Genomic DNA, 27,110 nt, shown 5'->3' on the forward strand with positions numbered 1-27,110 from the left:
GATGTTTTTGCCACAACAAAAATACACGCCAAGGCAAGCAGTGTAGGAATTGGCACTGTTATTTTGCCGAGTACTAATGGACTGGAAAGAGTCATCAGTTATGCTAGTAAGCCACTATCAAAGGCAAAGACCAACTACGTATTCTGCAATAAAAAAAGAGTACCTTGCCATCATCTGGGCTATATCAAAGCTGCTCCTACCACTACGGCTGGCCCTTCAGTGTTCTGAGCGACCACCGCATATTGTGTTGGCTAGCAAACTTGAAAGACCCATCGGGATGCCTCGCATGGTGGAGCCTGAGACCTCAGAAATTCGACATTTCCGTTGTTTACAAGTCTGGAAGTAAGCACTCTGTGACCGACTGGCTGTTTTATGCCCCTCATCTCGTCGAACCACTGCCGCAGGACGACCAGGATGATGACTGCTTCTTGGGAATCAGAAGTGCCAGCGACTTCACTGAGCGAACGAGCTGAACCGGAACTCGGGAGCCTTGTAGAATACCTTGAGGGTAACAGTAAAACTGTTCAGAAAGTATTTAAGAGAGGACTGGTCCCCATTCTTTCTGTGGAACAAAGTTTTCCTAAAGGAACTTCTCACCCCTTCGAGCCAAACACCTTTTCGTGGTTCCTTCAGTGATGAGACCAGAAGTCCTCCAGGTTCTACACCACGACCCGACGCCTGGGCACCTTGGTGTTTTCTGAACACTCACAAGAATACAGGAAAAGTACTACTGGCCCCGACTGTGTGCCGACGTCGTTCGTTACATCAGGACATACTGAGACGGTCAGTAAAGAAAGGCACTGCCGACCACATCAGCAGGCTTCTTTCAGCCGATTGAACCACCTCACTGACCATTCCAGCGAATTGGCAAGGACCTACTGGGACCGTTTGCTACGTCGATTTGCTGAAATAGATGAATCATTTTCACCACCAACTATCTTACCTGTTACGAGGAAACAAGGGCCATACCGAGAGCCAATGCCACAGAGGTGGCGAAGTTCTTCTTTGAACACATTGTCCTGTTTCATGGAGCCCCATGGGTCCTCATCACTGACAGAGGCATGGCCTTCACTGCAGAGTTAACTGTGGCGATCTTGGTATATAGTCAGACAAGCCACTGCTAGACGACAGCGTACCAAGCACAGACCAACGACCTCACCGAGCAGCTAAACAAGACAATCCCCGACATGCTGACCACGTACGTCGGACTTCGAACACAAGACGTGGGATGCCATTCTTCTGTACGTGACCGTTGCATACAACTTGGCCATGCAAGACACGACGCAGATTTTGTCATACAAATTGGTCTATGGAAGGAATCCGTCCACAAGCTCGATGCCATGCCTCCCAGCGTTGCTGACAAAGACAACCTCAACGCCACCGTCTACCTTTATCGTGCTGAAGAAGCTTGTCAACTTGCCCACCTGCGCATCAAAAATCAGCAGACGACTGGCCGCCTCTGCTACAATCTTCAGCGAAGCTTTGTGGAAGCGAAATACCAGCCCGGCTACCTCATTTTGGTATGGACGCCAATGCGTCGATGTGGGTGGCCTTGGTTGAAAACTTCTGCTCGGGTACTTTAAACCGTACAAAGTAGTTTGACGTCTCAGGACACTCAACTATGAGGTTGTCCGCGACGGCGTCAAAAACTCTCATCAGCAGCGAGCACGGCCTGAAGTCATTTGAACATGCCATGCGCCAAAAGCCGTTTCTTGCGCGTTAATGAACTTAAAAACTGTATTTTTTTGTTGTTTTTGTTTATGATTGGACTTTATCGCTTGTACTTTCTTGCTGTATTGTCATTTTTTGTTCATGTATTGTCATATGTCATTTTTTGTTCATTTTTTGTTTCCTCTCGTGTTCTGTTTTAAGCATCGGGATAATGTTTTTTTAGAGGGGCGCAATGCCAATCGCATTTCTTATTTTCATTTTTGTTTCATTTGGTTTTCATCCTCAAAGTCTGTCAGGACCGCTCATCATTGTTGCAAAAGATTTGTCATTAATGTAGGTTGTTCTGTTAAGATTGTGTGGAAGACATGAATAATCAAGATTATTCCAGAGCTTCGTCACAACCAGTGTTAAGGCTTGGATATTTGATGGCACATGTATAAATGCCGATGCGCTTCGTCACTTGTCAGTTGATCGACAAGGTACGGTCAGTTCACTGCTATTAGTGCCAGTGTGTATCGCTGCATTCTGATTTTTTGTTGACCGACCACAAGTTTGGCGAAATAAACAGTTTAATCTTTTACCTACAGTCTGCTCCCTTCCTCGACGTGGCAATACTGTTTCCCATCTTGATGTTGCTGATGACAGATGCACACGCGCACAAGCTGTTCGGCTTCCTCGGCACACTGAGTCAATTCTTCGGCGTCTGTAGGGATGCTGTCACACTCATGCGGCAACACGGCGTCCAACGTTGTCATGAGTTTGCGACCATGAATCAAGCTGAACGGTGTCATTTCAGTGATTTTTTGTCGAGCGGTATTGTTAGGAAAAGTCACATAAGGCAATATCTGATCCTAGTTTTTATGTTCTGTGTCAACGTACACACAAAGCATGTCTGTGAGGGTCTTATTGAGGTGCTCTGTTAGTTTGTTTGTGAACGGTATGCAGCTGTTCCCCGGTGAGCTGTACCGCTGTCCCTGAGAATCGACTCCAAAAGTTCTGCAATGAAGGTAGTTCTTCTGTGATCCCTCCTGTTGAGCACCATGCTGAAGTAAGATGTTTTCTGTGATAAATTTAGCGATTTCTGCTGCTCTGCTATGCTACATAGCTTTATTCACCACATACCGAGAGAGGTAATCAGTGCCCACAATAATTCATTTGTTCTTTGTGGTCGAAGTTGGAAATGGGCCCAGGAAATTTATCCCAATTTAGGTGAATGGCTTTGCCGGTGCTTTGACTAGATATAAGAGATCGGCTGGCTCTCAGGGGCCACTTTGTTTCTTTGGTGGTTGGTACAAATTTTCACGTATTTTCTTTGGTGGTTGGTACAAGTTTCCACGTGATGTTTCACAACAGCAGTTAGCTTTGGCCTGTAGTACTTGCATCGCAGTCAGTACAATGTTCGGGTGTAGCCTAGATGACCAGAAGTGGCTTCATCATGGCACGTTTCCATAATTTTTTCCAAGAGAGGCAAGCACGATGAGCAAGTGTGCGCTACTGGTTGGGGAGACGTTTTTTTTATAGAGATTGTCGTTTCGCAAGTAACAAGGTGACAGTCCTCTAGCAAATAACTGTGGCATGTTTTCACCTCGTCCTTCAAAGTACTCAGTAAGTGATAGCAGCTCTGGGTCACCGCACTGCTTTTGGGCAATTGCGGTCGTGTTGACAACTGCCAAGAATGCAGCGTCATTATTGTCGTTAGGAGCAGCAGGCTCGATTGTTGACCGTGAAAAACAGTTGGAGTCGGTATGCTTCTGCCCGGATCTGTAGATGATGGTCATGTCGAACTCTTGAATCCTATGACTCCAGTGCGCCAATTGGCCAGATGAGTCTTTCAGGTTGGTGAGCCAGCATAGAGAGTGAGGATCACTGTCAACCTCGAATGAGCGGCCATACAAGTAATAGAGAAATTCGATAACCACCTACACCAAGGCGAGATACTTTTTTTCGGTAGTTGAGTAGTTCTCCTAAATGCGAGAGAGAGTTCTGCTGGCATAGGCTATTACTTTTTCGCAGCCAGCTTGCCACCGCACCAGAACCGCACCCAGACGGAAACTGCTGGCACCAGTGTGAAATGCTGTGGGGGCTTCCTGGTCGAAATGCGCATCAACTGGAGGTGTTCACAGGCGTTGACACAGTTTATTGAATGCCATTTGCTCCTGCGCACCCTTAAAGGAAAGGAACGTCCGCATGTGTGAGTCGTGTCAATATCGCCGCAATAGTCAAAAAGTCTTCGTTAAATCATCAGTACTATTGGGTGCACAGCCATAATAAGCGTCTCACTGTCTTTTTGTCGCATGGTGCAGGAAATTACGCCATGATTGTCACGATTTATCTCGGGAGTGCACAGTTGTGGAACAGCTGCGCCACTTGTGCCGTTGTGTGCCAAACTTGTTCATTTGTGTCATTCTACGCTGAATTACCTTTGTTGTGCCAAACTCGTTTATGAGTACCGTACTGCATTGTGGCACCCAAATGTAACCACAAGGTGCGACAGCCATTAAGCCCCATGCCCGAAAACCCGACTGAAACATTGTGTTTTCAGTCTCAGAAGTCGTTATAGTTTCGGTTTCGTTGAGGCAGTGATCGCTCGTGCAGCAGCTGCTAACATTGATCGTAAGGGTTAGACCGCGATCCCTGATGCGCTAACTCAGCAGGCATAAGTACCTAAGGCTTGTAAACTCATCCAGTGCTGTGCTCTTAATGTAAAGAGACTGCGCAAAAAAAAAGCATCTTGCCCTTGTATGCCATTATACTCTTACACCAATGTTTTGTAGCATTAAGCAATATCAAATCAGAAAGAGTTAGTTGCCATCATTACTTCGTATACCATTACTGTGATTTTTTTTATGACTTGATGGCAGCATTAACAAAAGCAGAAAAGGATGACGGTGACCGTGCTCAAAGAAGGGGGCGGTGTCCGCTTCTTAGAAGAAGAGTCTAGCAAAAAGAGAGCACAGGACTGCTCATAGAGTGCACGCGTGTATTCCTGGTGATATCACTGCTGTGCTCCATTATTCGGCGCTTATCAACTACGCGGCTTTCGTTCGTCTCTTCAGGTCATTAAAAAAAAAGAATGCAGTACATAGCTTAAAAGGACCCTGAAACACTTTCTTAAGTAACCATAGAATTGATTCACTAAAACAACTTATTTTCTCATGAGTTCAATGCCATAAAAATTTAAGAATCGGTTGAGTACCAGCAGAGTTACAAAGAATTGTGCCAGGTTGCAATCGCATTCTCTCTTCTTTCGTCCCGGCAAAAGCACTGGAGGCTAAGCAGGGAGGGATGGCAGAGATAAAAAAAATACGTCATGAACGCCTCGTGAACTTGATCATTTAAAATTTTTTTTTATTGAATATTCAGCTTTTTTCGTGTGATTGCGCGCGCACTTGTGGACAAGTCGCGACTTTTTGCGAGGATCCCCGTAACAACTGAGTGCCTTATGTTCAAATCAGCCAATGATTGATAGATGGCCTTCTACGAGCGATTTTTGAGTGTATTTCATCATTTTTTGAGAGAAGAAAAGGCGATTTCTAGATGACTTTGATAACTTATTGTGAATTCTAGAACGTGTGCTGCGCTATAATATTTGGCTCGTGTGTTCTCGGGAGCCTCTACTACTGATCGGCAGTGTTTTCTGACCATGATCAAAAAGTGTAGCAGGGCCTCTTTATGAAGTTACACTTCCACTGCAAAAGGTTAGAAATGGATGCGATAGGAACAAATATTGTAATGTTATACGAACTGAGGCTCGAAGCCAGCTCTTTTAGATCCTATTTAACGCAACTCTACAAAATGCTCCTGTAAGAGAATAGGGCCATGCCAGGGAGAGCAACACTTTTTGCGCACTCTTTCCACGATGAGAGCACATGCAGCACATAGTATATGCGAGCCGCCCACTGTTCGCTGCCGAGCTAGAACGCCTGCCAGTACCTTTATAGGCAATGTTTTCAATTTCTGCCCAAGCGACATCCCCCCCCACCCTACCTTCCTTCGTGGCTTTACATGCTCGTTCAAGACAGGCAGGGTGGCACCTCTCTGTTTGGATGGCAAGCATCCTGAGTGGGGTGACGTTATTGCATGTGCCCTCTAGGCATAGATGAGCCGGCTAATTATATATTTGGTTAAGTTGAATTAAGGTTAAGTCAGTAAGGCGTATTTACCCGTGTCGCACGAGTACAGCATACGATGGGCAGGAGCATGTTATCGAATGGTACTTTATACGAGATATGACAGCGACGGCAAAAACATGCCACGAATGCCCATGTTGTTATCGCACAATAAAGCTTAGCGTTAAAAAAAATGCACCATTGGGCAAATGCTGCTTCACTCAATGGTCCAATTACGCTGCACTCAATGGTCCAATTACCGACAGACACAGCTCGACGACTACATGGTTTACAGCTATAAAAGTGTCCCCGATGGATTCCTTCATCAGTGGGCAAAGCAACAGCAATGTGGGCGTCATCTTAATGTGCTCTCTGTTCATCACGCAGGTATGTTACCTTGCCAATGCTCGGCGCATTCGTTATGATGATCATTGTATGCTGCTGTTTCCTTACCCACATGATCGCTACCACGGTGTTGTTTACATTTCATTGTACTGTATACTTTCAAATGTCACCCGCAGACTTTTACTAAGCTGTGATGTGGAATCTAACCCTGGTCCTAACACCTGTTCTCAGCGAGATGCCACGGCAGAACCGCAGTTGAGAGATCTTATTATTCAACAGTCATTGTGGAAATGTTCACTGAACTCCTGATTGGTCAAAAGAAACTGACTTGAGAAACTGACTCGAGGTTTGAAGCTGTGGAAGCTCGTGTATGTTCACTGGAATCACCATCAGCATCAGGTGGTGTGCTGTCTTCTAACAATCACATGCATACTCAAATTTATCAATTGAAGAGCACCATATCAACTCTGTCTAGCAAGAACAGCTTAGAAAACAGATCACGTAGGAACAATATTATTTTTCATGGTCTTAACGAAGGCCCCGGCGAGAGTCAATAGAAACTTTCTGCCAACGTTTCCAGGTGGTTCCACAACATTATTAAGATTGCATGCCCTAGCTCGCATGGAAAGGTACCATAGGCTTGGGAGTAATGCTAGAGGCAGCTCATGTCCTGTCATTATGTCCTGTCATCATGAAGGTGACTGGGCTGAAAAATTGTTATAAATTTAAAAACACTGAATTCCTGATTTCAGAAGACACTTCTCCCAAAGTTTGCAATATTCGCAAGAAGATGTGGTAGGGATCGGAAGAAGGTAGTGACGTCTGGAGGAGGGTACACACGACTGGGTGAGTACCGACCGGAGTCCTCGTATGGGCGAGAAGAAAAAAATGGGCTCCAGTTTGAGGGCGTCCAAGTGCTGTGGCAGTAGCGGGAGATATGGCCAACTCGGTGGCAGCGGAAGCAGATCGGTTTGTCGTCTGCAGTTCTCCATTCCGTCGGATTGCGGAATTGCAGAAGAAAATGTGAGTCATGGCGTGGTGAATTTATTGTCATTGGTCAGGAGGTGGGTTGGGAGACAGAGCAGGACCCAGAAAACCGAGCTTTGCAATTTTCTGCCTCATGACGGCTTTAATAACGAAGACCGCCAGAGGCATTTGTGTGGTGCCATGGTCGAGCCAATGTTGAGGAAATGACGCTGAACTTGACGCCTCAAGCTCCCGTCGAACTATACGTATCAGACTGTCCTGCATGGGTGGTGCAGCACCGAGATTGGTGCAGGTTGATGTAACATGCGTGTTTAGTAGTCGCGTAAACTGAGGCAGAACACGGCGGCTTTTGGCCGTTTCGAAGCGGCGGCATTCCTTGATAATCATATCTATGGTCATGACGTTGTTGTACACAAGCATGTTGAAGGCATCGTCCACGATGCCCTTGAGTATGTGGCCCACCTTGTCACTCTCTGTTATTTGCTCGTCCACTTTTCGGCACAACGCAAGCACGTCCTGTATGTACGAGATATACGACTCAATTGAGGACTGCACACAAGTGGCAAGTTTTTTTCGCGCTTCCATTTGGCGACTGAACGGGTCCCCAAAGATGTCCTGTAGTTGCTCCTTGAAGATATCCCAGCTGGTGAGCTCAATCTCATAGGCGTCGAACCAGACACATGGGGTGCCGTCCAAGTAAAATATTACGTTGGCGAGCATCATGGTAGGGTCCCATCGGTGTGTCTGGCTAACATGCTCGTATATACAAAGCCAATTGTAAACATGAAGCTTAGGTTGTGTGGAGAATGTACTGGGATCACAGGGGTAGGGCATTGTCAGGTATGTAGTGGCTGGAGCTACAGATGGAGACGCTGATGGGCTGTTGTCATTGGTAGCCATTGCCGGCGACTGAATGATGCGGCCAGTGCGAAGCTTCATGGTGAAGACAAGGAACGTTCCACCTCCACCAAATATCCACAATATCAATGCCACAAATGTTGTCAGTAATTATTACAAATTTCTTTTCTTGGTCTCTTGTTATGCCCCACGCATTATCGGTATTACTTAGGCTTGGTTGCACGATGGAGTTAATGATTTTGAAATAGCCCTCCCTGGCTACAATGTGGTTCGGAGAGAGAGAAAATTGGGGAAAGGTGGTGGTGTTGCCCTATTCTTTTGGTCTCACCTCGAGTTTTCTGTGCTTTGTGCCCCACCAAATACTGAGTCCTTGTGATGCAAGGTTCACTTAGAAAATATGTTCTTGATTGTCGGAATCGCTTACCACCTGCCTTGTGTTGATACTGAACATTTGCATAACATTGACGAATTTCTACAAACTTACGTTACTTCAGCACCTAACATTATTTGCATGGTTGATTTTCATGCTCCTGCTCTAAACTGGTCATCTATGACATTCAGTAAACACCAAGTATCCATCGAAAGAGAGCTGCTCAATATTTTGTTGTCATGTGACCTTCACCAAATTTTTCAGGAATTGACTCGTTGGTGGTGCTGTCCTTGATCTAATTTTTGTCACTGCATTCCTATGTCCGGCTTTGAATGTGATATTGTTGATAAAATATCGGATCATAAAGCTGTATTGTTCTCTGTTTTAGGTATCGTCCTAAAATGTCATTGCACTTACTGCATGTTCCCTGATATTAACCGCGCTGATGATTAAACAACTACGAAGCCCTTTGTGACTAAGTTCAAAAATTTGAACTAAATAACACTACCAGTGATGTCAATAAATTATCTGCTTTTTTCGAAGGCAAACATTGAACTACCCTGGATGACTAGAGACATCTTGCATTTATCACGTAGTGTGGCCAGAGTACGTCGATCAAGGCACTCTGGTGACTCGACAAAGCTTCAACAGTTTGTCAGCGCCAAAAACGAACTATTTACTAAAATAAAGCTGGCTAAAGATCATTACTACAAGGTTACCTTGATGAAGCTCATGAAAGCACATATTTGCAAATTCTGGAAGGCTATCCTTCCATTTGGTTATTCATCCAACATTATGACAATTGAGAATCTTGCAGTGTTTCTGATTTGAAAATAATTGCATCAGCCTTCAACACCTGCTCCCACTCAGTATTTACGACTGACAACTCGGGACATTCCTGCTTTTCATTGAGAATCTCATCCTGAAATTGACGACGTGTCAGTGTCGTACTCAATCTCTTTTTAAACTTAGACAATCAGTCTCTTTTTAAACTTAGACACCAAGAAATCATACGGTCCTGACGGCATCCCGACAGCTTTCTTTGTTAGATATGCTCTTTGGTGTAACAGATACCTGACAGATATTTTGAAAAAGTGTTTCTCGTCAGCAACACTTTTTTTGTCGTGGAAATGTTCTTCCATTTTCTCTTTAATCAGGTGACCCTCAATTATTAGGTAATAACAGACCCATCTATTTAACAGGACATTCTTGTAAAATTATAGAGCATATTATATTCAAACACATCATGGAATGCCTTAAAACAAACAAAATTCTGAGCACTTCTCAGCATGGTTTCAGACGTGGTCTTAGCACCATTACTCAACTGACAGAATTTGTTCACATCAGCAGCTCTTTATACATAGGTGATCAGGTTCATTGATATTCATTGATTTTTCCAAAGCATTTGACACTGTGTCACACCCCAAGCTGTTGCACAAATTGTTTGTTATACTAAAGAATGCATCATTGGTTGGCTGGATATCTAACTTTCTTTTGCAGCATTCGCAATATGTGTGCTTAAACTCTACTAACTCGCCTTCGATGCCAGTTTGATCAGGAGTTTCCCAGGGTTCTGTGCTAGAACCGATCTTATTCCTGCTTTACATAAATGACCTACCCTTGAACACTTTGGTGAAAATACGCCTTTTCGCAGATGACTGCGTCCTGTATCATACTGTTAGATATACACTGGATCATTCCATCCTTAACAACTTGCTTTCTCATTTTTGTAGCTCGTCCAAATCTTGGCAAATGAATGTTAACTTCTCCAAGAGTGTCATTATGTTACTTACCAGATGTTCATGCCTGTTGACATTTGACTACAGTTTCAACAATGTTAGTTGGTGCAGGGTGTCCAAATTTAAGTAACCTGGTATCCTTATGACACATAATTTATTATGGTCCAAGCATATTAATTTCACATGCACTGAACACCTTAAAAGTTTAGGTTATTTACATTGTACCGTAGGGTTGAGAGCTGGGCTAGTTGGTGAGACATCATTTAACCATATGGTGTAGTAGCACAATTTTCACGGGGACGAAGAGGACAAGAACACACGACACTCGCTACACTCGCAACTAATTTTATTTCAGAAGCAGCACATCATATATAACCCATAACCCTAGCGACACAGAAAAGAACTACGTACATTGAATCATTGCCAACAGAAGCTTTTGCGCAAACTCAAGCGATAGTACACGGCAGTTACGCTTACACTTTAAGATGACATAACTAAAAACAGCCCTGGGTAACATCAAATCAAAAAAACCAAAAAAATTTTGAGGGAATTCACACGTGTTTGAAACCAAAATTTTGAAACGACAAAAAGGAGAGTATGACACATGCAAACACTGATCTCAATTAAGTCCTTCGAGGTAGCTGGCTTCTCGGTCACTTAAGGAAACCGATGACTGACTAATGCATCCTTCTTTTCTTTTTTTAATGTGGAAGGCTTCGACAATTTCTCTGGTTAGTTGGTTCCCATGACGGAAGACTACGGTCGTGTCACTGAACAGTGGTGAGCAGCCACACTGTGTGTTCTTGTCCTCTTCGTCCCCGTGAAAATTGTGCTACTACACCATATGGTTAAATGATTACATTGTACCCTTTGTCTGAAACACCCAACTAAACTGCTTACCAACAAAACACCTAATCAACCCATTCTCGAGCATGGTTGTGTGGTTTGAACCCCCACAATAAATGTGACGTCAAGAAACTAGAAGCCCTTCAAAAAATAGCTGTGCACTTTGTATGCAAGAGATATGACACGCATTTTTTTCCAGTGAATAGTCTTCCCCCAGCTAGGTCTCACTACTCTTGAGAAACATCGCCATGTTGAATGCCTAAAATTTCTGTGTATTTAGGTTCACCCGCCTGGCATGTCAGACGCTGGCAGCCGCCACCACTCAGCTTCAGCCCTGGAATAAAGTGGGGAGACTAACACTGCCCTGTTGGCCGCCTTTGACATCGTCTCGCATCTTCCTCTCTCGCTACACTGTTTATTGCGTACCTCAGGGTGCTATTCTTTCTCTGCTCTTTAGCGAGCTCCTCTGAGGATACACCTGAACCCTCAAAGATTATCACCTTCCCCTCTGTCTGCCCTTCACTTGTCGCTCTATCCTTTGAGTTTCCTGGGCTTTTCTTTGCCTTCTCGTCTCCTGTGCCTTGTTTTGCTTGATTCGCATCGAAGTCCTTCCTCACTGGGTCGCAGGTCGTTCTCACTCCTGGCCTATTTCCTAAAATAACATCGTATATGAGATCTTCTATATGCTTGGCTGTGATCTCTGCTACAAAATGAAGTGGGGCTAGCATTATCTTTGTCACTGGTAGTCTCCTCTTTGACCGATCTGCAACCATTACTACTATCCCGTTTCTTCATGTAAAATCTCTCTCTTTCACTAGACTCTTTCTGACTATCACTGTATCTGCACCAGATACTCTTAACACAACCACTCGTCTGCCATTCACTTTCCCGTCTGCTCCCGGCACATTGCTACCTGTCCACATGTTTCTCGTTACAATAGCTGCCTCTACTTTCTTTTCTGCACATGCAATGCTCTCTTTGCCTGACTACAGCTGCATTAATTTGCCTTGTGTCCCCTTTTCTCGCATAGCTGATAGATTACTGATGTTTCTTTTGAAATACTGCTCGCTCGGCAGTTCACTATATGTCCTAGTCGATCGCACAGGAAACGCTGCTGTGCTCTTGCTTTGCTCCTTGGCGTCTCATTCCAAGGCCCCTCCTTAGGGCTTTCGCTCGTCCCTTTCTCAGGATTCCTTAACCTTGGGTCTTCAGAAACTGATCCGCCTGCTTGGCCATCTTCTTTACCGTGTGCAGCTTCTTCTCTTTCAGAAAAACAGATAACTTGCTGCTACACGGTTCAGGAACTGTTCGGTTGCTATCCTGTCCCGAACCCCTTCATATGTTTTTGCTATCTACAACAGCTCTATTCAGCGATCAAAATAGTTAGCGAGGTGGCAGACGAACTGCTTGCCAGTCTCGGGGTTCTCCGGCCAAGATATTCAGAACTTTTCCCAAAACCCTTCTGCTGTCAGTCGGAATCACTCCAATAAAGTTTTTTGACCAAATCGTAGTCTAGCAACTCCTCTGCTGGCATGTGGCCACACACAGTGCCTCTCCTACTGGACAAACACTCAAGGCATTGACCCACTTGCTCCTGTCCCAGCCTTGCCATACCGCAATCCTCTTGAAAAGATGCAAATAGGCATATAAGTCTTCCCTTCCCTCATCGAAGGGTGCCATCAACTTGTGAGGGCAGACAGGCTTTCCTCTGGGAGACGTAAAATGGGCAGACGCCGTCGATGATGTACTACTAATCACACTTGTATCGTCTTGTGATGCTTCATTCGCTTGTTTAAAACGCAATTTCAACTCTAAAATTAGTTTTTATATTTCCTGCTCCGTGAGCGTTCATTCGTGCTATTCATGCGCTTGCTCATACTGTTCACACGCTCGTTTGTTCTTTCTTTTCTGTCGTTGCTGAGCGTTATTAAAAAACTTTATCGTCTCTTTCTTGTTCATGTCCAAGTCTTTGGCCAGTTCCATCAACTTCTCTCAATCCATCTTGCAAACCCTAATGATACTGTGTCCGGGCCGGAAGATGGAAAAATTCTGGTAGAACCTTGCCAATTAATGTCACAATTTATCTCGGGAGTGCTTGCAAAGAGATTGGATTGATAGAGATGGGATATGGGTGTGGCAAATTGAACACTCTATATACAAAGGACGGACGAAGTGCTTGCAAAGGGATTGAATTGATAGAGAGTGGAGATGGGCGTGGCAAATTGAACACTCTATATACAAAGGACGGACGAAGCAAATACACAAAATTTGCACTGAAGCGCTCAAAATTCACTAACACTCTATGTACACACCATTCTACTACGGACTAAAAACAGAACTTACGACACTCTGCGTTAGAGCCAATTTTAGCCCTACCTGGTAGCTGTCAAAGGTGTTCGCTGGATCTTCGACATACACAAAAAACGGTCTCTAACTGGCGTACCAATTTAAGCAGGTGTTTTCTATCAGAGGGCTGCAGTCTGGAACAGAAGTCCACCGACTAAGTTGTCGAGGCAGGGGCAGTGGCGTCTTCCAGCTGCAAAGCAAAACAATCTTTAGCTTGGCCTACATCATTGCAGTAGAAAATTGAGGTGCCTCTTGGATTTAACAGTGCTCGTTGGTGAAATTCATGAGGAGACTTTCAGCCTGTCCATCAGTCAGCGCCAAGACACCTCTTGCGATGAAAATGCTTTGCATAAAGAAAAGCGTAACTACTTTCTCCACTATCACATCTTTACAGTATGGCCACCCACATGAAACAGACACAAGGCAACAGGATCTTTGTGGGAGCGTCACATTGTTGGCTACCACACGCGCCCGTTTGGTTTGTTACTGGTGGTGTCAACATGTGGATGTGTGCAAAACTTTACCATACATTCAGAGATGTTGATAACAGCGCCATGATCTTGAAGTAAATTCATGGCCAAAGTGAGCTCTTAACAGCATTCTAGCAACAGGACAAAATTGGTGACGAAGATGGTATCACCTATGCAAAGTTAAACGGTGCATTTACATGTGAAAGTCGTCAGCCACAAGCACTTATTAAGTTCGGCCTGTCCACAGTGTCTTGACTTTTTTTAAGGCGGTTGGTAAACTCTTGTTGCATGATTGAGGAGTTGGTGCTAGTGCCAACCAGTGCTGTCATGTGATGTTCGTCTATGAGAATGCCAAGTATGTCACGTACAACTCCATTGGCATTAGTATCTGTCATTGTATTCATCGTCGTAGCTGTCATCATATCTTCTCGCGGTGGTAAGGGAAACCCTTTAGCACCTCCACAATTGGCAACTTTGCCCCCAGAGGTCACAGGAGTCAGTTTCCTTAGTGCAGGCTAGATGAACGGCCTCTTGTGACGTCAAAGTAGCTCTGATGCTTTGGGGAAGTGTGACGTCTAGGTGATGGAGACTGCTGGCGGCACAGTAGAGCTGCTTAGCTGGTAGTCAGGGAATCCGTGTTGTGGGTGTGACTGTCTTCAAAGCGAATGGAAGTGTGACGAAAGAAGTGAAGAAGTTGCCGAACCTGTAATTGCCATGATAGCAAGAGCAGACAACGTGACCTGGTTCCATGCAGCGGAAGCAAATAGGCTGATGGTTGACCATGGCCTTATGTCAGCTCAGTGAACCTATGGTCTTCTCACAGAATCTCGTTGTCACCTAGGTACGGCAGTGGGTCGTGGCCAGAAAGGCGTTGGCTCAATCGATGGTGGAGGAGGATGGACCACATCAGCATAGCTTGCAGGATCTGGCTCAAGACATGGCTCGAGTGATGTAAAAGCTTGTCTGAACGCAATTTTGGCTCAACAGGAGGAACACAGAGGGCCTGGAAGTTTCTCACGCAGTATTTTCCTGATTATTTGTCGCAGAAAACTTTCACAGATGGCACTGCTATGAGCTGCAGCACTTACTGCCGTGTGTTTCGGCAGGCATTGAAAATGTCGGCATCATTGTTGCAGTGCAATGATTGCGGTACCAATGAAAATATCGAAAACTTGTGGTGCCACTGTCCTCGATTTGCTCAGAGATATAAGTAAGTACTTGTCAATGCATTGCAGCTACTGGATGATCGGCCTCTTTCTGTGCAGATGTTATTCCAACACCGTTCACATCCCTCGACAGCCCACAAGGCAGTGAAAGCCCTCTTGTGTTTTTTGAGGACGACGTGTTTGTGGGAACACCTCTGATTTGCAGTGAAGTTCTACATGCTGCAGTGAATTTACTGTTTATCTCTCTCTTTTTGTTTCCTTCTCTTCCCTCTTTCTCAACTTTCTAGTCACATTCCCTAATCTCCCAGTGTAGGGTGGCCAACCGGATGTCTTTCTGGTTAACCTCCCTGCCTTCTCCCTTTTGTTGCTTGTTTCCTTCCTCCTTGCTTTCTTGCCACAAGCACCCGACAATATTATCTGCATATTTTCATTAAGCATCTCAGGCTCTGTCATATGTTTTGTATTTTTCTGTCTTTTGTTTATTCATCTATAGCAAGTATATATTCTGGGCAACGATTGAATAAACTGTGAAGAAGAAGATGTGCCTGCAGCGAGCAGCATCGCCAACGCCTGTCTCTCTCGGCTCGTGCTTCGGTTCGTTGCTGTGCCGATCGCTGGACGGTTCTTGACGCTGTCTCGTCGCTGTCTTTAACGGCTAATAAACCTCCTCACATTTGGTGGAAGGTGCTGTTAATCCCCGTTGCTACACCCTGGAGCTGCGAAGCCGCACGCTACCACCTGTCATGACTGCCAACGCCACTACATCGACGCCTTCGCTCCAGTTCAACTGCCCTGGCCATCCTAAACTACGGGAGCCGAAGGTCTTCAGCGGTGCGGATGGGACCGACGTCGAAGACTGGCTCGAGCACTATGAACTGGTGAGCGCCAACAATAAGTGGGATGAAGCCGACAAGCTGGGCCACGTGATATTTTATCTCACTGGCGTCGCCAAATTGTGGTTTAATAACCACAAACACAACATCCCCACATGGAGCGTCTTCAAGACGTCATGTGCTGAAGTGTTCGGTCGGCCGGCTGTCCGCAAGCAGAGGGCAGAACAGCGCTTGCGCGTCCGCTCTCAGCAGACTGGCGAGACCTTTACCAGTTATATTGAGGACGTCGTCGACCTTTGTCGACGTGTGAATGACACCATGCCCGAATCCGACAAGGTCAAAAACATACTGAAGGGCATCGACGACGGCGCATTTCAAATGCTTTTGGCAAGGAATCCAAGCACAGTTTCTGAAGTCGTCAGCTTGTGTCAGAGCTACGACGAGTTGAAAAAGCAACGCACTCTGACTAGGCAGCCTCAGCCTGGTGGTGAGTCGCTGTCCAGCTTCGACTCCATGCCCGGCAATTCACCATTGCTTCAGCAAGTCCGAGTCTTCGTCCGTGAGGAAGTCGCCCGCCAACTTTCCCTAGTGCCCTTTACTCACGAGACCACCACCCGCCTACCTGCCCCGCTTCGCACGGCTATATCGGAAGAGGTTGCACGAGCTGTTCCTCGTGCACACTACGAGCCACCTCTATCAAGCCGTGGTCACTGCCCGGTTGTCGCACAGCCGGTAGGCGCTCCTGTCGCCTATCCGCCAGCCGTTCAGCCTGTGGCCGCGCCCCTAACCTATGCAACGCAGCCTGTGGCTCCGCCTGTCGCCTTTTCACAAGAGATGCAGCCCGTAGCCCCGCCGCTCACATATGCAGACGCTGTACGTAGGCTCCCGCAACCACCCTACACCACGCGCTCACAGCCCGCACACCCGGCTGCTTATACTGCACCTTGGGCGGCAGCACCAGTCGCCAATTCCTGGAGGACGCCCGATAACCGACCGATTTGCTACGCCTGCTTCACTCCCGGACACGTTGCTCGCTACTGCCGCCGTCGACCTCGGACGTTCGGCAACTATGCCCGGTCGTCGCATCCCGGCAGCCAACCCTTCGTCCAATACGGGCCGGTCTCGCCACCTCGCTATGCCCCACTGACCACCTTGACTTCCAGCCGCAACGCGCACCCTTTCCTCGTCGGCGATCGCCCTCCCCCATGCGTCGCCGGCCCGAACCCTCCGACCAGGAAAACTAAGCAACGCAGTTCAAGAGGCAAGAACTGCGCCGTTTTCGAACTGTCTAAGCCCTCGCTCCTCTCCTGCTAACGTGGTCGCAGTAACTGTTGAAGGTTATTGTACTTTCGCCCTTGTGGACACTGGCGCCGCTGTTTCTGTTATTGCCGCTAATCTCTGCCGTTTATTACGCAAAGTAACGACGCCGCTTTCGGGACTGTCGCTTCACACCGCAAGCGCACAGCAAGTAACGCCTCTCGCAGCCTGCACTGCAAGAGTCTCCATCGAAGGCATTCTTTACATCGTGGAGTTTATTGTTCTTCCTGTCTGTTCGCATGACGTCATTTTCGGGTGGGACTTCCTATCCCGCCATAATGCCGTCATTGACTGCGCACGCGCCGAAGTTGAGTTTTCGCCCTTGTGTGATGTCCCATTACTGGACGCTCCTCATCAGCCGCCGAAGTTGCTCGTTCTTGAAGATACCGATATTCCGCCTGGAAATTTCGCCCTTGTTCCCATTTCATGCAACGCCTACACTGACGCTACAGTTCTTTTTATGCCTTCCGATATCTTCAAATGTCGTCGAGCTTTGCCGCTGCCTTTCGCAACAATTGACCTTGCCGCCGGAAGAAGCAACATGATCGTAAGCAATCCGCTTTCCACACCTGTCACATTGCTTGCGGGGGAATGTCTCGGCCGCGTGCAGGATCTCGACCCTTCGTTTTTGTTTGATGTCCCGGACGACTACTGCGACCACCCAAAAGCACTGTCAGCACTTGGGGAGTCGTCCAATGATACGTTTTCCAGCGCCATCGCCGACACTCTCACTCCCACCGAACATGCCGACCTGCTGGATCTTCTCCATGAGTTTAGGAGTTCGTTCGATGTGTCGCAACCTCAACTGGGCCGCACATCACAAGTCAAACATCATGTTGACAGCAGCCTACACCAGCCACTGCGTCAAAGACCATACCGTGTCTCCGCTGAAGAGCGCCGCGTCATCAACGATCAAGTCGAAGATATGCCTCGTAGGGACGTCATTCGACCATCTCACAGTCCCTGGGCGTCTCCCGTCGTCCTGGTGCGTAAGAAAGACGGATCTATCCGATTTTGCGTGAACTATTGTCGTTTGAATAAGATAACCCGCAAGGACGTCTATCCTTTGCCGCGCATTGATGACGCCATTGACACCCTTCACGGAGCGGAATTTTTCTCGTCGCTACATTTGCGGTCTGGCTACTGGCAGGTCCCAATGGCAGAAGCCGATCGCCAAAAAACGGCATTTATTACACCAGACGGACTACATGAATTTAACGTCATGCCCTTTGGGCTTTGTAACGCGCCTGCCACGTTTGAACGTCTTATGGATAATACGCTACGTGGCCTCAAATGGAATATGTGTCTGTGTTACCTCGACGATGTCGTGGTTTTCTCCCATGACTTTCCTACGCACCTCCTTCGCCTCAGGCACGTTTTGAAATGTCTGACCAATGCTGGTCTGCAGCTTAACCTGAAAAAATGCCGCTTCGCTGCACGCGAGCTCGTCATCCTAGGCCACATCGTGTCCAAGCACGGCGTATTACCAGACCCAGCAAAACTTCGAGCAGTCGCAGAATTTCCCAAGCCGACGACCATGAAAGAACTTCGCAGTTTTGTAGGCCTATGCTCCTATTTCCGGCGCTTTGTTCGCAATTTTGCATCTATCATGTCACCGTTAACGCAGCTTCTTCGCGGTGACGTGAACCTCACCTCCTGGTCCCCTGCGTGTGACGTTGCCTTCGCTACTCTGCGCCGTCTGCTTACTTCCCCACCTATTCTTCGCCACTTCGACCCGACGGCTCCTACCGAAGTGCACACCGACGCCAGGGGCGTCGGGCTAGGCGCGGTCCTCGCTCAACGAAAGCCCGGCTATTCAGAATACGTTGTAGCCTACGCTAGCCGCACTCTGACGAAAGCCGAAACTAATTACAGCGTGACAGAAAAAGAGTGTTTGGCTCTGGTGTGGGCGCTTGGAAAGTTTCGGCCGTACTTATACGGCCGCCCGTTCGATCTAGTAACTGATCACCACGCGCTTTGCTGGCTTTCCACATTGAAAAACCCTTCTGGCCGCCTTGCGCGATGGGCACTCCGCATCCAGGAGTACGACATTCGCGTCGTATACCGCTGCGGACGCAAACACTCTGACGCTGATGCCCTGTCCCGCTCACCTTTGCCACCAGATCCGACGTGCGGAAACACGTGCCTCCAGTACTTGTCATCGTTAAATCTTGAATCAATTGCCACCGAACAACGTCGTGACCCGTGGATCGCCTCTCTTATCGAATATTTATCTGGCACGCCCAACCTTCCAGTATCTCGATCCCTCCGACGTCAAGCTCTCCATTTCGCCATCCGCGATCAACTTCTTCATCGACGCAACTACGCTCCCGATGGCCGCCGGTAGTTGCTGGTCATTCCACGCACTTTACGATCGCAAGTATGCGCCTCCCTTCACGACGATCCGCAATGTGGCCACGCCGGAGTGTTCAAAACATATGAACGCCTTCGCCATCGCTATTACTGGCGCGGCATGTACAATTTTGTACGTAAATTCGTGCAGTGCTGTCCTGACTGCCAGCGACGTAAATCAACACTGCCACGTGCGACTGGCGCATTGCAGCCACTTCCATGCCCTGCCAAGCCATTTGATCGCGTCGGCGTTGACCTCTACGGTCCCCTTCCATTGACACCAGATGGTAATCGGTGGATTATAGTGGCGGTCGACCACCTGACACGCTACGCCGAAACAGCCGCTTTGCCGAGCGCTACAGCTCAGGATGTCGCCTCTTTCATTTTGCAACGCTTTATCCTTCGACATGGTGCACCTCGAGAGCTCCTTAGTGACAGAGGCCGCGCTTTTCTTTCCGAGGTCGTCAAAACTCTGCTTTCGGAATGCCACGTCATTCATCGGAAAACGACAGCATACTACCCGCAGACTAACGGACTAACGGAACGGTTCAACCGCACGCTAGGTGATATGCTCTCAATGTACGTGGCATCTAATCACAACAACTGGGACCGTGTTCTCCCATACGTCACGTTCGCATATAACACCGCAATACAATCCACCACGGGATTCTCACCTTTCTTTCTTCTTTACGGACGTGAGCCTTCCCATACAATTGATACCCTACTTCCTTACCGTCCTGATGCTTCCGAGTGTCCACCTATCTCCGATGCTGCTAGACAAGCCGAAGAGTGCCGCCAGCTCGCCCGTGTGTTCACCTCGGAAGAACAACAACGCCAGAAAGAAACTTGTAGCACCTCTCTTCCGAATCCCAACTATGCCCCAGGGTCTCTTGTGTGGCTTGCCATCCCATACCAAACACCGGGACTCTCCTCGAAACTTGTCCCGCGGTACGAGGGGCCTTACACCGTTTTGGAGAAAACCTCTCCGGTTAATTTCCTAATTGAACCAGTTTCCCGATCGGACGACATGCGCCGGCGTGCATGTGACATCGTCCATGTTTCTCGACTGAAACCGTACCATGAGCCTTTGCCTGAAACTTCTTAAGTCGCCAGGATGGCTCCTTTTTCAGCGGGGGCGATTGTGAAGAAGAAGATGTGCCTGCAGCGAGAAGCATCGCCAACGCCTGTCTCTCTCGGCTCGTGCTTCGGTTCGTTGCTGTGCCGATCGCTGGACGGTTCTTGACGCTGTCTCGTCGCTGTCTTTAACGGCTAATAAACCTCCTCACAAAACTTTCAGTTGGTGCATCCTGTGTGTATACCGTTTCTCTTTGTCAGATGCTTTGTTTTTGCTGGTGATGTTTCACTGCAAGTGTAAACTAAGTAACCCAAAAAGTATATTTAGACTGGAAATTAAAGTCAGCAACTGTTTGTTGTGTGCACTCAGTATTTGCTATAGGCAAGCATGCAGTCGGCTTTAAAATGAAGAGAAGCTCTCCTGTGCAGAGTTTCTCTCGTTCAAGAAGCACAGCATATGTTGCACAGCAGGCGTGCACTACACACACCACCTTTTTGTTTACAGCAAAGCTACCTAGCAAATGTGGCCTAAGAAGTCATTGGCATGGTATGGACAAGACATTGTGCTAGCGGCCAAGAAAGCGAGGCAGTAGCCACATAGTGCGAGAAAGTTGTTGCACTGGAGAAGACATGGGTTATTTGTGCCAACCAGTAAACGGCACAGTAGCTAAAGAAATAGTGCAGCATACTAGGCATATCGCAAGGGGCCTCTTTAGTTGGAATTTTGTTAAAGCGCACTAAAAACACGCGGACAGAAGAGGCTGACAAGGATAGCGCTTACAGTTCTTGTCAGCCTCTTCTGCCCGTGTTTTTGGTGTGCTTCAGTGAAATTTCAATTATGAACGTAATCCAAATGGCCCGATTCGCCATCTTGCTGCTCCTTAAGTTAGTGTGCCTACATTGAAAGAGGGGCGTGTGCCTGCATTGAAAGAAGGGCTCATCAGAAAGTGAAGATCTGGCTTATGAGGGACTGCTCTTTGATACGTGTCTCGTATAAAGGGGTTAAAGTGTAAATATTTGGCTTGGGCATTGTCTGAATCGGCTGACAGTAGTGCAAAGTTAAAAAGCCTTTGACATGATTGCCTGGCTTGTCAACTTATGCTATGAATGAAAACTGCATTTATAAAAATTTTTCTCAATCATTTTTAGTAATGCACTGAATTTCCTGCTGTATCTGCTGCACACATTGCCAATCAATATGCTCGTTAGTGAGACCCACATCTAGTTCTGCATGGAGCTTCTCAGCTAAATACAATTCTTTTTCTGAATCATGATTGTATTGTGGACAAGCGCCCTTTGACACAGCTCAAAGTATTCTGAAGAAAGGCAAGAAACCAAAGGTTGCTGTGCAAAGCTGCATCAAAATGGCTTTCAGCAGTAGCAATTTTATTATGGTTGTGTTTCCACTCATGTAGGCATGCACAAGAAGCTTATGGCTTATTGCCATCACTCGAGCACTGTATCCTTACATTCCAACTTGTTTCGCACTGATTGCCACTTTATTTTCTCTTTTTTAATAATGTCTCAGCTTTGAGGATTCACATTTTCAGGGTTTATTGCACTTGCAATGTCTACAGTTTGGTGCATAAACTTTTCAAGATAAGGCATAAAAAAAGGCATTGGCTCCACAGTGTAACCAGAAAGACTCAACCAGTATATCAAGTTATGAGAGTTCGAATTCACTAGGGTTCACTGTAACATGATCACTTTTTTTTCAACTTGTGCTGCCTGCTTGCAGATGGACATCATGGTGGACTACTGTCGAAATTTGGGCCAGCAAAACATGACAGCTTCTGTTATTGACCTGAATGTCTCATCCTTCTTTTGGGACCAGAGGAAGAGCACCTTGTACACGGTCAGTGACTTTCATCATCTTGTTGGCCGCTCTGCTTTGAAGTTCTTGAACGCTGACCAGGCAGTCCCAAGCAAAAATTTTAAGTAGGACCACTTGCAAGTGATCCCTGTTCGATAAGAAACTTCTCTTGCGACCACTTGGCAAGTGGTCCCACTTTAGTGGTCCATCTTGCCGCATTCCCTATGGTCCCATTGCTGTAACTTCCAGCTGACATGTTATTTCCAGATGGAAATCCCCAGACGAATGTTCACGTCAACAAGAGTTTCAACTGGCTAGATATCGCACAGAGCTGGCTGCTATTGCATGTTGCGTGGTTTCTACTTTTATAAACTACAACACCTGCTGGTCCATAGGACAGTGCACAGTAAAGGTAGTATGGTGGTGAAACTTTAAAGCATTTATTGAACGCTTGCAGCAATATATCTTGAGATGTAGAATGTGTTTGCACATATTCCGGTACACTAACTGAAAGAAATATTTATGCATAGTAAGTGAAAAGCAAAACAATAAGCACATGATCATCAATCACATTTCTAGCAAAAGCTGAAATTAGCTCTGAAATGATTATTATTTACATTTAAACAACTTTTGCTTGATGTCAAGTAAGTTCACTTGTGTGTATTCATCATTGTTTGCTGCACGGGCAGATGTGCACCATTAGACACAAATATGTATTCACGGCGCTAAGAAGGGTTGCTCACGCAAGCCGGCGCTTAATCTATAAACACAAGACAAAGAAAGATAACATTTGCTCACTCATGTAGCTGGTCATTATACTAGTATTCTGGAACGATTTCAGGACATATATATTACAAATGAGAAGGCGTTTATAGGATAGCATGTTTGTTCTTACCCAGTGTGGAGAGATATTCATGAAAATATAACACAGATTATTACATGTGGCTTTTTTAAACATTACTGGCACTTCCAAAAACAATATTAAGAAATCCTATGGGCATAGTGAAAGAAGCTGTCATAGACAATGGCTGCATAAGCTTGTGAGGAAGATTGAGGTATGATGAGAAATTATAGTGTGCTTGGAATGGAAAGGAATAAGTAGCTAAGAGATTATATGTCTATATAAGCAAGGGGCTGAGGCAAAAGTTGGTATTCCCCTAATGAAGCAACCACTTGACTGTCAATAGGACTCGTTCTGTTCTCGCTAGTAAAAAATACGAACCAGATACAGGCCACTTTCTATGACTGCGCAACAAGTTCAACTCAACCTAACGAACTTATTGTGGCTCAAGTGACACAGTTTGAATGGCCGCTTGTAAGCAAATCAAACCAGTTGTGGCCCATGTGCTCATGTACATGGTTTATCTGCATCACGTCACTGTCGATGGTCACATGAAGGCTTCAAATGGGGTCAGTGTCGTTCAAGTAGTGCTATCTCAGTGACTACAGTAAAACTTCGATTATACATCCCCCGTTTCCGTGACGACCTGCATTTTACAACAAATCAGTTTGGTTCCGGCAAAATCCACATAGAAACAGTGTATTAAAAACCTTGGTTATACGATGCAGTTTTACGCCGACCCCACATCTTATGACAACTTTCATCAGATTACGTTGGAAAGAAAAAACAAACTCACCTTTATTCGAATCGCAGGTCGACCTAATATCCACGAGTGCAAAACATGTACTTGTGTACCCCATTTAGGACTACAGGAAGATAGTCATTTTCATCGAATGGAAAATTTATTCTTCCGGAAGTTCATACACTTCAACATATGCCTCAATCACGTGCATACGTATTTGGTGTCCTTATCTAGTCAAGCTCTATCCTCATTGAGTAGGTTCAGCTGACCGAAAAGCAGATATTTTCACATTTTGGGTCCATGGAAACATTTTCTAGTCGACATACGGCTGATCTCCTGCCTCTGTTACACTGGCAGTCACTGATTTGCGCACGCATAAGGGCACGCCGCAGCTACTTTTACCAAGCAAAATTACTTTCACTTGACGTCAACGTTCATAATAGAAACGGGACACCACTAGTTGCACTTCACAAGGCAACAAGTCATGCACGAATGCATTGTTAAACTGCATTCTGGCTACTGTAGTTAAACTTATTGTCCATCGCCATTATGCGATATGGCGATGACTCTGCGTTTGGCTTTTCTGATGGGAGGCTCATGGCAACACGGTTTTCGTTTTTTTTTCACGAGCAGGCAATTTTCAGACTTTATCGGTAGAAACATGTGCATTGGGTTTGATTGTTTTTAAGGCTGAAAATAAAAATTCGCTCGGACCTCCTTCAACTAATCATTGCTGCCATTAGCTACCACTGGCAACAATAATTTAATATACTCTCATTGCAGAGGCAGAAGGTCTTGGCGTGACTTTATTCAAGCAGTCTGTACGTGTTTTTCGGGCAAAGCTGAGTGTCGTGATCAATGATTTTTGTTTTTCGATTATACGATGCCCGGGTTATACGACGATTTTGTGTGGTCCCCTAAAGGTTGTATAATCAGGGTTCCACTTGTGAAGGTGCTGACACTCTCTGTAAAGTTGTTTGCGCTGCATGGCGCATGTGTCTCGCCCAAAAGTTTTATTTCGAGTTACAACTACCGGGCGGTAGGTGGCATTGTGTTTGCGAGCATTGATCACCACTATCATCATCTTGGTATGACCTCACTTCAATGGCCTCCTGATAGCACTTTTTACCACTTGAACGCAAGTGGGACAGCTTCAGTGACCACCTGAAAGCAAGTGGTACCATTTTGGGTCACTTGAATTCCCACTTGAGAGCAAGTGGTACCACTTTGAACCACTTGAAATCCCACTTCAAATTTTCGCTTGGCCACGTATTTTACCATTGCAACTTTTCTTCATTTTCCTGAACTCTGTTTTTTATTTAATTATACTGTGCTGAGTTGGCAAGAGTGAATATTTGAAGTGCACCAAAAGAAGGGAAGTGTCAGGGTTGTTTTGGGAAGGTCTGCTAAAGTCTTCTAGGCGAATAGTAAGTTCGATGAAAGCGAAAGCTGTGTATAGTGTCTTTAAAAATATTTCTGCACGAGTCAAAATTTAATAACAGATAGTAAAAATTTAAGCAAGACATGGATAGGGCAACTGTTTTAGCAGACGAAGTTGCTGTGTTTTAGGAGAGATGACTTGAAACTGACAAAAAAAAACTGATAGACAAAGTTATTTCATTAGGCTTAGTGGAATGGCATTATTGAAAAACGCATGCTGACTTGAAAATAAAACTGGCATGTCATTGAAGGATTTTCTTCATTTACAGCTGTGTGATAACCAGATTGAATTTTCACCGGATGAATCCATGAGCTGCACGAAATGATTTCAATACTTTCCCAAATCATGGAAAATGCTAAGTTATTTGCCGCTATGTGAAAGATTATATTTCAGATTTGTTACCAATGATGTTCTGCAAAATCTTGTGTGTGCAACAAGACCCGTGTAGCATTACTGTAAATGTGTTCCTTGTAGATGGATCAAAGAGGAGATTATCAGAGGCAGAAATGAGGTGTTATTTTGTAGGCCAACTCAAGCAAAGATGTCATATACTTTGTGATCTCAGGAAACAGGTCAGAAGTGGAGACCTAGTGCGAAATATCTATGCCAAGCAAAAGAGGAGACAAAGAAAAGTCCTATTAACCCCCTAGATAGGGAGTAGAGTGGCAGTAGTGAAAGGCAAACCCGAGGTTGTTGTCAATTGTTGAGCATATAGGGGTATCCTCAGAGGAATTCAGGAACAAGCTGTGGATGCATTAAACCCTGAGTATGCAATTGATAGAATTGGGTATACATCAACTAAAATACCATATTTACTCACATAATTTATGCATTTTTTTCGTGATTTTAGGGGCCTGAGAAGGGGATGCGCAAGTTACCTGGAGATTATGTGAGGGCATACGAAATATTGTGTTACAGTCCTGATGCATGCATTATATACGTAAAAAAATAAATAAGTTGGAAGACAAACGAAGTGCACTTGCTGTTTTAAAAGATTTAGTACTTACTTTAACCAGTCAGATCCGGTAAAGCACGGTTTAGTGAGAATCGCTGATCGCGAAGTTCGATTGCGAATTATCGTCGGGGCTGCTGCCACTGCCCTTCCAAAGCGCATCGTCCTCGGTTCTTTTGAGTGCAATCAAATCCCCCTTTTCTTGAAGCTCTTCTCGACAATGCTAGGAGAAACTAGGTCCTATGACGCAGTGACACCAGGAAATCTAAGCATCCGCACATATCTGAAAAGGCCTTCTTCAATGGCAAGAAACTTGGATTAGCAAGCACGCTCTCGTCTGCTTCCTCGCAAACTGATCACGCGGATCGTCACAAGTTGAAGTACGTCATAGTGAAGTTTTTGGAGTTACAATTCTGCTTTTCTTCGGCAAAATTGACGAAAGCGAGCTTTATTTTTATTCATAAAATTAAGTAGCACATCGCAAGGGAAACGTAAAAGTGCGTTGGCCGGATGATGAAGCCTAAACTTCAGAATTCGACCAAGCTAGCATTGCAGGGCAGACGTAAAAAACAAAGAGAAAAGTTTGCGGTACAATTCCGGTTTTTTTCGACAAGATTGACAAAAGCGAGCTTCATTTCTGCCATATATATAATTACGTAGCACATCACAAGGGAAGCGGCGCGCCGGCCAGATGGCGAATTGTTAACTTTAGAATTCGACCAAACGTGCATTGCAGCGCGGACGCAAAAAACGAAAAGAAAGCTTTGCACGCGACAGGCCCTCGCACGCCTTGTTCAGCCCGGGAGCCGAGAATAGAGGCGGACTGCTGGCATGCATA

The 27,110-nt window shown here is 45.9% G+C and overlaps 1 protein-coding gene across 6 annotated transcripts in view; it reads left to right on the forward strand.

Annotated features, from left to right (window-relative positions):
- Positions 1-27,110, forward strand: part of LOC119174040 (intermembrane lipid transfer protein VPS13A) — a 1,344,268-nt gene that overhangs the window by 481,582 nt on the left and 835,576 nt on the right. For all 6 annotated transcript variants that reach the window (XM_075894208.1, XM_075894209.1, XM_075894213.1 and 3 more), the window contains one exon: positions 22,222-22,338. In XM_075894208.1, the coding sequence (XP_075750323.1) occupies positions 22,222-22,338 (117 nt within the window). The remainder of the gene's footprint in view (positions 1-22,221; positions 22,339-27,110) is intronic.

Source organism: Rhipicephalus microplus, chromosome 5 (assembly GCF_043290135.1).
Source record: "Rhipicephalus microplus isolate Deutch F79 chromosome 5, USDA_Rmic, whole genome shotgun sequence".
NCBI lineage: Eukaryota > Metazoa > Arthropoda > Arachnida > Ixodida > Ixodidae > Rhipicephalus > Rhipicephalus microplus.